This window comes from Ictidomys tridecemlineatus, chromosome 16 (genome assembly GCF_052094955.1).
Source record: "Ictidomys tridecemlineatus isolate mIctTri1 chromosome 16, mIctTri1.hap1, whole genome shotgun sequence".
NCBI classification, from domain to species: Eukaryota; Metazoa; Chordata; class Mammalia; order Rodentia; family Sciuridae; genus Ictidomys; species Ictidomys tridecemlineatus.
Window position 1 is genome coordinate 46,961,545 of NC_135492.1, and position 12,469 is coordinate 46,974,013.

The 12,469-nt window shown below is 47.3% G+C and overlaps 1 protein-coding gene across 6 annotated transcripts in view; it reads right to left on the minus strand.

The window, feature by feature from the left end:
* Window positions 1-329: 329 nt before the first annotated feature.
* Window positions 330-12,469, minus strand: part of Cntn4 (contactin 4) — an 819,812-nt gene continuing 807,672 nt past the window's right edge. For all 6 annotated transcript variants that reach the window (XM_040290063.2, XM_040290053.2, XM_078033565.1 and 3 more), the window contains 2 exons: window positions 4,262-4,430; window positions 330-1,809 (listed from right to left, as the gene is read on the minus strand). In XM_040290063.2, coding sequence (XP_040145997.2) covers window positions 1,709-1,809; window positions 4,262-4,430 — 270 coding nt within the window. In that variant the 3' untranslated portion in view covers window positions 330-1,708. The remainder of the gene's footprint in view (window positions 1,810-4,261; window positions 4,431-12,469) is intronic.

The following is a 12,469-nucleotide window of genomic DNA, read 5'->3' on the forward strand; positions in this document are numbered from 1 at the left end:
TGGGTGGTCATTTTTTTTTTTTTACTCATTTTATTATTTTGCTGATTTTTTCTTTTGCGTGTGATTTTAAATTTTATTTTATTGGAACATAGAAGTAACCATATCCAACTAAGAAAGGAACACAGCTTGAAATACTGACAATATATATATCTAGTTTTCCCCCCCGCCCGGTTACCTGATTTTGACACCGGTCGAATCCTGATCGCATCTTGATTGGCGAATGTAACTAGAAGGTTGAAAAAGTTTAACTTGTATTATTGGTTAGCAAAACCCCAACCCGCGACAGGCAAATTTTGAGATCTCTGAGAAAGAAGAAAAGCCGACAGATGTTTACAAGTCAAAGTTTTTATAGAAAAATTGCATTGCCTTTTATATCAGGGTTCCACGAACACCCGTTTACAAAAACCTCCCCCCGTAACAAATAGCTCTTTTCATAAGAATATGACTTGGTGGATATTGTCATTTTTCCAACGCGTGATTTCTGGAGAACTTACAAGGTAAAAGCTCATAAAGCAACAAGGCTAGAGATTGCAAAGCAGGAGATTCATCAAGATACCAGACAATTGTACTAAAGATCTTTTTATAGAGTCATAGGAAAAAAAAAAATTCTCGGCAGCACTTATTCTGCTGGAACAGGAGAAATCTTCCAAACTGCATGTGTGACTATGATTCAAAAGAAGGGTGCTAGTATTACAGAGAGAGACGCGTATCCTCTATAAGAAACTGTGCCAAGAGAGGATGAATCCATCGACAGAGAAGGACTTCTTTTAAAATTCACATTCCAAACAGATACATGGAAAGAGAGTAAAATTATCATTTTTGTTTTTTTAAATCCTTTAAAAAGACTTGGGTGACTATAGTAACTTTGGATCTAGGTTACTGCAGGATCGGTCACTTCAAATTTAACGTCTAAGGTAATGCTACTACGAAGACGATGCTAACTTAGTCGAGGGAAACAGAAAGTCTTACCATCCGATGACGAATTCATAGTATGAGAGTATGAGGATATTGTACAAGGTACCTCTTGGACAGAAAGTGTAGCTTTCGAGACCTGCAACTGTTGCTAAAACCATCTCAAGTTGTATTGAACAACAGAATTCACCCTGAAGGCAGGAAACCATATTATACACGTCAAAAGGATTGGATTCAATGCATTAACCAACCAGAGAGTAATTTATATACAGCAGCCTTGAGTTAGAGACCCAAGCTCTTCTGCTACCAGAGCCTTGTCAAACTCTACAAATCATTTGCAATGTATTTACCAAGATGGGCTTCCAACTCTTACAAGGAAGTATTTTCAAATCATAATTGTATACGGTTGTGTTGCCCGTAACATTTTTTTTGTTTATAGCAGAGGAAAAAAAATTAATATCTACATTATATGTTAACTTTAAAAAATTCTATAAAACACTAAATATATAATAAAAAATATGCATATAAGGACATATGTAAACTGCTTTGGTAACATCATATTACAGATGTCTTCAGTGCATTGCAGAGTTTCCAAAGAAACCTCAGGACAAAGCTAGATTTGCTTTGAGGAAGTACTGTAGAATACCATTCCTAAAGAAGCAAAAAACATTTTTTTTTTTTTCCAGTAGTAATAAGATGTACTCGAACAACAATATTACTTAGTACTGGGTGTCTTCAAAACAACTAGCTAAATGTTGCTTAGAGTATAAACAGCAAGTCCTTTAGAGACCGTTCGTCATAAACTAGACCTGGCTGTGAGGGAGATCATGAGGGTACTGATGGCCGACAAGGTGCACGCGTTCGACGTGGAAGCCCCCGAGCCTCTGGCATAGAAATCTGCAAAGACAGAAGGAGTCCACTCAGCAGGAATACACCCAGTAGGTAGTCGCACACCCCGCTGCCGCTGCTCCAGAAAAATCTTCATTAAGGTTTTCCAGAAATGCACACTCTAACTGATCTTAGGACCATCAGCAAAGGAATCTCTAATAAAAGGGTTCAAGGTGGTGGACTGAGATCTGCAACCATTACAGAGAAAGCTTTTCCCTCTGCACCTGGCTGCAACCAAGTCAGTCTGCTTCCTGCTGTCATTGGCGTCTAATCTCCTCGGTTCCCACTATAAGTGAAGAGGGAGGAGGAGACACAGGGCTTCACACAGTGGCTGGGTCCCCCCCCCCCGAAAAATATGATCTCCCAGTGCCTCTGCAGCTACCTGGCTAGGAACCTGGGAGCAGGTGACAGGAAATCCCTGCCACTCTGTTTGGCCTTTTGTAAAATGAGGCTAAGGATGTGGAATGTGGGAAGAAATTTCTCCCCCTCCCTCTCCCCTTTCCCCCTCCCCCTTCCCCCTCTCCCTTCCCCCTCCCCCTTCCCCCTCCCCCCCTTCTTTTTTCCTTCTTTTTGGTACCAGGGGTTGAACCCAGGGGCCCTTCACCACTGAGCCACATCCCCAGCCAGCGCCTTTTTATTTTTTTTTATTTAGAGACAGGGTCTTGCTAAGTTGCTAAGGCTGGCTTTGAACTTGTGACTTTGATCTTTCCCTTGACCAACATGACATTTACATCTTATAATAGCTTCTCGGGGGACCAGGTATTGTTGTGACTCCATTGGATGGATGAGGAGCCCCGGGGGTCCACAGAGGTAAGATAGCACCACGTCCAAGATTGCCTCGTTAGGGGACAGCTGAATTGGCCATCAAAGCCATGTCAGTCTAACTATGCCCCCCCCCCCCCCCCCCGTTTTCTCCAAACAAAACAATCTCAATCTTTTAAAAACTTTTCTGAGGGGGTCTTGCGTTTTTTTGTAAGAATCTACTAAGACTTATTGAAAGTTTTTTTCAAAGTGGCCAATCTTTTTTGACCTACATAATAAGAAAAAAAAATTCCTGGAGGAAAAGGGATCCTCTGCTTGGTCACATCCTTACCGTGTCATCTAACCACACCCATGTCATCAACTAACACACGTTTTTGTAAAGAATGAAAAAAAAAAAAAAAAAAACAGGAATCATCAGGCAGCCTAAAATTGAAAAAAAAATTTGCAATGCTAAGAAAAGCATGTGGTCAGATTTTAATAAAGAGAGAGAAGCCAAACCCGGATCTTGTGTTCTCATGGTCTGGAGGTTTCGTCCACTTCTCACCATAAATCTAGCTACCTTTCAACCAAAAGTTAGGGATCTTCTTTGGTGAAGTCTCCAATACAATCCCCCTAGGTTTATCTATTTTCTATTTTATTTTATTTTATTTTTTAATTTTTTCAGTACTAGGGATTGAAGCCCCGGCCTCCGGCATGCTCTACCATTAATCTACACCCACAGACCATACCCCTGAAAAATAATGCTGTCAATAAACTCCATTAGGAACCACACCTATGTCCTGGAGCGTGGCTCTTGGGGAGCCTCCGCTTGACATCAAAGTACTTTAATATTAACAAACTAATACTGAATACGAAATCCAACCCGAACGACACTCAACCCAGAGGGAGAGCAAAACGGCCCGAGAGCGTTTCAGGTACCCAGATTTTGTAAGTGCAGTAAAATGGCTTCATGGATTCATGACCGCTATTTGGTAACCCGTAAAACATAACAGGTCCTTTGTTCATCTGAGAAACCTATGGGCACTTAGCAGAAGGATACTCAGGGCTAAAAATCAGGACTCCGTGGTGAGGATTTTCGTTACGATTTAAAATATCACCTCTCCACCGACGGCTTAAAATTTTACAGCCTGCGCTGATCCCCTAATCTCCAGACTGCTAAATCCAAAGGCTAGTGCCCACCTCCCCTCAGACGTCTAACAGCAATCTTTCTTTCGTATTGTGGCAAAACACACAAGGCAGTAAAGTGACCATTTTTAACTAATTTTAAAGGGTATGGAGCCTTGTCATCCACTTAAACACTCTTCAGCCAGCATTGCTATCTATTTCTAGAAATTTTTTCATCATCCCCCAAATGAAAACCCAATATTCACTCAACTTCCACCCCTACCTGGCCAGCCGCAGCCAACTGCGAACCTGCTTTCTGACTCTATGATTTTATAGAATTGAATGGATTTGCTCAAAACACATAAAAACAGAAACGCATAAAAAAATTTTTAAAAATGTATAAAAACACCAACAAACAGAAACGCCTACAATCATCAAGTCCCGCACGTTGCTCCACATGTTGGAAAAGGAGGAGAATCCTGGGTGTGGACTTATGCACCTGTCGCACACGCACCCATTCAAAACCAGCAGTGTGAACACATTTCCGGAGGAAGACACTGAAGGGCCCGGTCTCTGGGAGAGAGAGGGTTCTTACTTGATATCTTTGGGATTCGAATCTGCTCACTGCTGCTGCCGTCCCCTCCGTCGCTGAAGGGCTTGATCTCGATGATGTAATCCTCATCCAAAGGTAGCGAGAGCTCCACCGAGGTCGTATTGGTCTCGATGACAGATGTGCTGCTCTGTCGGTTCCATCTGTACAAGACCTGCGGGGACAGGGAGGGGTCACCTGCTGTCCTCGCGAAGACCCCGGAGACGGGGGTCTTCCTTTGTTTTTCGCCTGTGACGCCCGTGGCACACAGAGATGCTGAGGTTCTCTGGCTGCCCGTGGATTTGGAAAGCCTGTGCGTGGAGAGGGCTGGGCCTGCAGCTCCCACTTCATGATGAGGGAAGAGCATAGGTCGAGGGGCTGGGGCAGCTGCATGGCACCAAGATGCCGTGTGGCTGGCCTCTCGGAGGGGGCCCCTTAACACACCTGGCAGGGGATGGAGGGGCAGATGCACATCAGTGGCTGTGGGGGCAGAGTAGATTCGGCCACCGTGTGTCTGGGCGCCTCACTGTCACCTCTTGGGACTCACTCACTTCCTAGTTTATCAGATGGTGACAATAGCCGGGTGCACTGGCACACGCCTGTCATCCCAGAGGCTCAGGAGGCTGGGGCAGGAGGATCGAGAGTTCAAAGCCAGCCTCAGCAAAAGGGAGGCCCTGAGCAACTCAGTGAGACCCTGTCTCTACATAAAACACAAAACAGGGCTGGGGAGGTGGCTCCGTGGTGGAGTGCCCCTGAGTTCAATCCTTGGCACCCCAAACAAACAAACAAAAAGATGGGTACAATCGCACCCATCTCTCTGGGTGTCTCCAAGAGTGCACAGGGAGGGCTCCAGGGAGCCTTCGTGGGAACGAGAGACGTCTGTGGCACAGGCTCCAAGCCAGGACTCACCTGGCACGTCAGCGTCACCATGAATCCCAGAAAGAGAGGACACCTCAGCCCAGGGAGATTTTGAAATGGGCAAGGCAATAATCTTCCCCCAAACTGGGACCCCACACTGGCTAGCTCCCGGCTTATGCCTTTGTTTTCTTTCTGGGTGCCCCAAAGTGATCGGGACATGGGGACGAGGAAGCCACCTAGAACAGGCGGTGCTTGATCTGATTTATTTGATGAGGGGCTAGCTAGCACTCCTTCACCTGCCTGTGGCCGCCTGCCCTGACCAGCAGCAAGCCCACCGGGAGCAAGAATGAGGACTTCTAAACACACACCTCTTTTTGTTTTTTTTTTTTTGGTACCTGAGATTGAACTCAAGGGCACTCCACCCCTGAGCCCCATCCCCAGCCCTATTTTGTATTTTATTTAGAGTCAGGGTCTCACCGAGTGGTTTAAGGCCTCCATAAGTTGCTGAGGATGGTTTTGAACTCACGATCCTCCTGCCTCAGCCTCCGGAGCTGCTGGGATGACGGGTGTGTGCACCTGGCTAAACCCACTCTCTTAAGCTGCGATCGCCCCCCTCCGAAGTTTCCCGTGATCATTAAAAAGACAGGGCCACTCCAGAGGGGTGGTGCTCTTAGAGTGGCATGTTGGAGCCACTGTGGCCACAAATCTGATGCTCCAGACCTGGGTGTGTGTGTGTGTGTGTGTGTGTGTGTGTGTGTGTGTAGGTGGGGGGACGGATCACCTGACAGGAGGCATTGGGCACTGCCTGAAGACAGGTCCGGGGGTCACAACAGGTGCTCCGGGTGCAGTGGGTAGGGACCAGGGGTGCAGCAGACAGCCCCCCAACAGAGAATGAGCCAGGTCAAAGTTTGAATAGGAAAAAGGTGAGAAACCCCGCTCCAGGTCTATGCCAGGCTGCCTGAGCGAGACCCCACGGAAGTTAAAATAATAATAAAATATACATATATATATTTTAATTTTTTAAATTTTATTTTTGGGTAGTGGGGATGGAATCCAGTGATGCTCCTACTGCTGAACTTCATCCCCAGAACTTTTTTTTTAATTTTTGATATTGAGACAGGGTTTCACTAAGCAGCTGAGGCCGGACTTGAACTTGAGATGCCTCCTGCTTCAGCCTCCCGAGTTGCTGAGAATTTTTTTTTTTTTTAAACATCCTCAGATGACATCAATATGGGCAGAGCTCCATGAGCTCCATGGGTGGCTCTCACATTGGAGACACATCAGAATTATCTGGGGAATTCAGTGAGACACAGCCTGCAGGGTCCCCTTCCCCGAGTTCCCCCCGGCACAGACGTGGCTGGGCCCCAAACACTGCAGATCCAAAGCCCCCAGCTAATGCCAACGCTGCTGGGCCCGGGGTCCCGCTCTGAGACCCACCGACGGGCTCCCCACCCCCCCACCCCAAGGCCCTGGACCGATGCTGATTGGTGGGGGTTGGAGACAGAAGGTCACTTTTCTATCACCAGGACCAAACCACACGTCAGTGAAATCCATCAGCATTCCCTTAAGAGTGTTCAGTTCCCATTTCTTCCCCGGCCATCTCATTACCTTAAAGGATGTCTCCCTCGTACAAGGTGGAAAACACAATTTCCTTAAGGTGCAAAGATTCATCAGCCACCCCCCCCATCCCTGCACCCCCAGATCATCCCCTTGCTAATGATCAGGCTCCAATAAATCCACCGCCGCGCTCAGGAGTGTCGGAGCCTCACGCCACAGCCCCTCAGGATGGCGGGCTTGCGGAGAGCATGCAAGGTCACATCTGGCTTTGAGGAATAAATTGCTTCTTTGATTTACCTCTGGTCCTTGCAGCAGCTCAGAGAATTCCACGAGTTTCAAATATAAACCCAGAAAGAGAAAAAAAAAAAAAAATCCAGGCTTCTTATCTGCGCGGCTTACGGGTCTTGCAATATTAGGGACCGTGGCAAAACCTTAAAAAGGACCCGAAAAACCCTTTATTGACACCAAACTCTTGGTTCGGCGGATGGCTTTGAGGGCTGTACTTGCATTCGACAGAATCCCGGGCGGAAGTCAGGGAGGAGGTGTGGGTTCCCAGGAATGAGGATGATAAGAGCCGCCGACGACTCTTTCCACTAGGGATCGTCCCGTGTGTTCTGCCTGTTCAGGTGGATGACCACGGTAGCTCTGAGTCCAAAGAGGACCGGGGTTCCAGCTTGGCCACCACTGGGTGGCTGTCTCTGCCTTCCTACAGGCAGCTAGGTGGTAGAAACCTGGAGATACAGGGACCACACCCAGCCTGCCTGTACCGTTTGTTGATCTCTCATTAAGTTTGTTTTTCTGAGTCCCACGCCAGGATTTATAAACTAAACCATTATGCATGAAAAAAACCCTTCGGTTCTATTGACAAACTGGGAGATGCGGCCCCTCTGATGGTTATAGCCTGAATGTCTAACCTCTCCGAAACTCAGTGAAACTCCTTTCCTACTGCGATGACCTTAAAGGGTGAGATTTTTAATAGGTGATCCTTGTGGGTGGCACAGGTGCTGGTGAAGAAGGATCCCCTTCTGTTCTCTCATCCCCTTCTTGCTTCTTCCATGTGATGACACAAAAGAGAAGGTCATGGCCATAGGCTGGCACCTTGACCTTGGACGTCCTGGCCCCCAGAACTGTGAAAAACGAACTGACGTTTATTATAACTTAATTTATCTGTGGGTGTTGTATTATATAGTAGCACAAACACACTTGTCCCCGTTCCTGTCTGGCACCCATGGGAGCTGAGAAGTCACTGCCCGCTCTGCACCATCACCAACTCTGCAGGCTGTTGGAGATGGCAGAACTCCTCACTTTGTTATGTTGGCATGCGTGACCTCAGGACCTTTGTACCTCCTGTCTGTTGTACTCGGAATGCTTTTCCAGAGAGCTGTCTGTCCACTCCTCCTTTCTTTCCAGGCCCCAAATGAAATGTCACTTCGAGAGAAGCCTTTCTTGATCTTTATATAAAATGTGAAGTCTGTCTTTTTTTGTGCCATAGCTTTCTCCAGTGCTGCACCCTGGTTTGTTTTTCTTTGCAGAACTTTATTACCACTTGCTGTTATTTGTTTGTTGCTGGTACGTACAATGAAGAGTGACTGCCATCCCTGTTATCCGTGATGCTATGTTCTGATCCCAGGTCTCTGACGTCTTTGCTGTGTGACATACTTCTTCATCCATAAAATTTGAGTGGATGCATGCATTACATTCTAGAAATGGACTTTCTCCCTGAGTGGGCCGTTATGAAGTTAAGAAGGCTCAGAAAAGCGCTTAGGGCCAATAGGTAGGATATTTGTTGAAAAGACAGGCGACTTGTTTAGGTCACCTGCCTGACTCTGCACGCAGAGCAGAGGTTCTCCTTCTTAACTCTGTTGTCCTAAAGTTAACCAGGAGACTCGTGTGCACAGAACGTTCTGGGACTCACACATTCTAGAGTCAACTTCTCACATGAAGATTCCTGCCCACGCAGAGATCTCCGCTACTCGGACACCTTCAGTGTTTAGGAGGAAAAAGCGGACCAAGAAAGGACTGAGTTTAATAGGAAAGCCTTATGGGGAGGTGCTGTGGATGGAGCCCAGGCCCTTGCACTTGGCAGGCACGTACTGCACCCCTGAGTCACACCCCCCCCGGCCCTACCATAGCTATTTTCAATGAGTCAAATCTCTATCAAAGATCAACTCTTCCCTCTGCAATCCGACCCATGGTTTATTCAACCTATAAAGCCATCTCTAGAGATGATCTCAGGGTGGGTTTCCTGAGATACCATCTCACCCACACACGCGCTCACACGTACGTGGACCAGTCAGTGCGGTGGCTGTGAGATTCAGCCCTCTGTCTGAGGTTTCCGTAGCATTTCCCACTACACCTCCCTACGTCCGCCACATTCCTTCAACACCAACTTCCCGACCTTTATGTTCTCTTGAATGCCGTGAACGAATACAAAACCGTATTCGGAAAAAAAAAAGCAGAATGTCTACACCCCGTAGCTAGTTTATAGGATGCGGTTGGTGATTCAGATAGGAAACCACCCGAGCTCTCTGGTTTTCCTCATTCTGTTTCTATAAACATGAAGATGATTTCTCCCCATCCTACACCAAGCTCAGCAGATCATTTTTTGGGAGATCCAACGCCCCTTGGTCTGTCTTGGCCTGTTTACCCCCCGCCCCCAGGCCCTACACCAAGTGCTGCTGCCCAAACGAATCTCCTAGGTGTGCACTCGAGGGTCGGCTGGGGTCACCAGTTCCAGAAGGGCTTTCTCCAAGAGGTGTTACGGAGCTCAGGGGACAGTCTCCGAGAGGGAGCAGGTGTGCCAAGTGGTGCCAACTAAATCGTGACCGCGACTCAATTTTTCTCTCTAAAGCCATCATCGACTCCGCGGCGTGCCTATGGATCCTCGCCCTGGCCAAACCCGAGGGCTTGCTGATCACCCGTTGAGCGAACCTGGACTGCTTCTTCCATTTCAAGCACCCGCTTGAAAATGAGCCTGGGCACGCAGGGGACTTGTGCCGTTCCTGGGGACCCTGGTGGCTGTCTGCCTTGGACACTCCTTTCCCCACGGGTTCTAATGGGTGTCACGGAGGCCAGGAGGGAGAATCTCCTTCTGTTATTGTTTTTCATTCTCCCCTCTTGGTTGGGTTAGATCCATTGTGCCTCCTTTTCTTTGCTGTGATGATCAAGGTCAAGGTCATCTTCCCAGCTAGCCTGGTCAGGTCTCCAGAGTTGCAAAGGTGTGCCTGCCTTCCTTCCTTCCTTCCTTCCTTCCTTCCTTCCTTCCTTCCTTCCTTCCTTCCTTCCTTCCTTCCTTCCCTCCCTCCCTCCCTCCCTCCCTCCCTCCCTCCTTCCTTCCTTCCTTTCTTCCTTCATAAAGCTACTCTTTTCCTCATTCATCCTCCAGCCTAACCCAACCCCGCTGTCTCTCGGGTCATCACAGACACGAGAGTTAGGAAACGAGAGCTCTCTCGTGATCACCGTGAGCGTACTTCTTGGTGGGCAAAACACAGATAAGGATTCAGACACTGCCCTCCGGGAGCCCACAGTCAGGGGATTCACAAGCCACCGGCTAATTACAGTCATCCAAGGGGATGGTAAGGACTTCCGAAAGTCTGCTACAGAGAGCTCTGGCGGAAGCTCTGGCACGTGCCTGTGATTCCCAGCAACCCGGGAGGCTGAGGGAGGAGGATCTCAAGTTCAAAGACAGCCCCGGTATCTTAGCCAGGTCCTGCACAATTCAGTGAGACCCTGTCTCAAAAAATAAATAAATAAAACGGACTAGGGAGGTAGCTCAGTGGTAAAGTGCCCCTGGGTTGAATCCCCAGCACCTCTCCAAATAACAAAAAAACCCTCATCTCCCACAAAACCCCCAGCTTTGGCCAGCAGGGAAGGCTTCCAAGCTCAGAGCTGAACAATGAGCCACCTGCTGAAGGATTTCTGGGGGAACCGTCACAGGGAGAGACAGGGTCAGAGAACAACAGAGATACTAGAAACTTCTCCTTTTAACACCAAAGGTCAGTGTATTAGTCCCAGAGAGCTCGAGCGGCTGACCTAAAGTCACACAGCCATGAGAGAGCCAAACTACAAAGTTAGAGGAGGTGACCATATTTTAAAACTGAAATCTAGAATGATCCATTTTATATATTTTTTTTTCCCCTACCACCTTCCTAAAGCCTGCCGTCTCTGGGGAGCTGCGTCTCCTTTTTTTTTTTTTCTGAAGTCAACACAGGCAGGAAGTGGTCTGCAGCTGGCACGTTCTGATAACCAGACACCCCCTCTAGGTGGGCCGTGGCTTCCCACCCTGCCTGCTTCCGCCTTTTAGATGGCGAGTGGGGGGGGGGAAGGTCTTGGCAATACTTTCGTTTACTGAGTCATAGATGAAAGGCTATTTTGCAGGACCCCAGAAAATTCTGACTTCCAAGCGTGCCTCCTTGCGGGGGGAAAAGAAAATAATCATAGGCTTTGGTTTTATAATCTTCCTTTTCTAATGAAAACCACGGAATGGTTCGTTGAAAGTTGACCTGCAAAATTGCTAAAAGAACCACTTTTTCTCTGGCGGGATCCATGTGAAACCACGAGGGGTCGAGAGCATTGTCCAGGGAGCCCGGATGATGAGGGTTTCCTAAAACTCTTTTAAACGTCACTTCGTCCTGACTCTCCTGGGCTGGAAAGGAAGTGGAATATCCGATGGAATCTACAGACCCTACTTATTTCCTCTCCTAACGTCTCACCGGGCCGTAATCCAGCTCGTGTTTATTTCCAGTGACAGAGAGAAATGCTCCACCTCTCTTGGATCTAAGTCCCCTTCCAAAGAGCTCTGTCCATCAGCAAGGAGAACGGAGCCACCCTTTGTCTCCATGTAATTCTCATTCATTGTCTGTCGTTTTAAAATCCCTTGGAACTTTGCAGGACAAATGTGTTGGTGGTTCCTGACAATAGCCCTTCCCATACTGGAAGTAGACATCATATTTCCGGGGCTTTTTGATTATTTTTTTTTAAAACCCAGCTAAATATGCTCAATTCCTTCCTTGATTCCTTAGGGATGTGCCGAACCTGACTGCTGGACATGGTCTTGCTGGTGCATTCTCTGGTCTATCAATAGGGTTGTTACCAACCCCTTCCCTTCTGCCTGGGCTATTCTAGGCCTTACATCAAAAGGTAAAGTCTAGTTCCCCTGCCTCTGAGTCTGAGGTGACCATTTTTTCTTTTTTTTATCTGTTCTAATTAGTTTTACATGACAGCCAGGAGGATGCACTTTGACACATCATTAAATGGAGGATAACTTCTCATTCTTCTGGTTGTACGTGACATAGAATCACACTGGATGTGTAGTCATGTATGCACAGAGGATCTGATTCATTCTACTCTCCTCCCCTTCTCTCTAACCCAAAGTAACTCTGTACTTTCCTAGCACCAACCCCACATCCCTTATTGTGAATCAGCATCTGCATATCAGAGAAAGCATTTCATCTTTGGTTTTTGGGGATTGGCTTATTTCACTTAGCGTGATAGTCTCCAGCTCCATCCACTTGTTGGCCAATACCATGATTTCATTCTTCTTTAAGGCTGAGTAATATTCCATTATAAATATAACCACATATTCTTTATCCATGCATCTGTTGAAGGGCATCTAGGTTGGTTTCATAGCTTGGCTATTGTGAATTGAGCTGCTTTAAACATTGATGTGGCTGTGTCCCTGTAGTATGCTGATTTTAAGTCCTTTGGGTATAAAGCGAGGAGTGGGATAGCTGGGTCCAGTGGTGATTCCATTCCAAGTTTTCTGAGGAATCTCCATTCAGTGGCTATTTCATGCTTAGA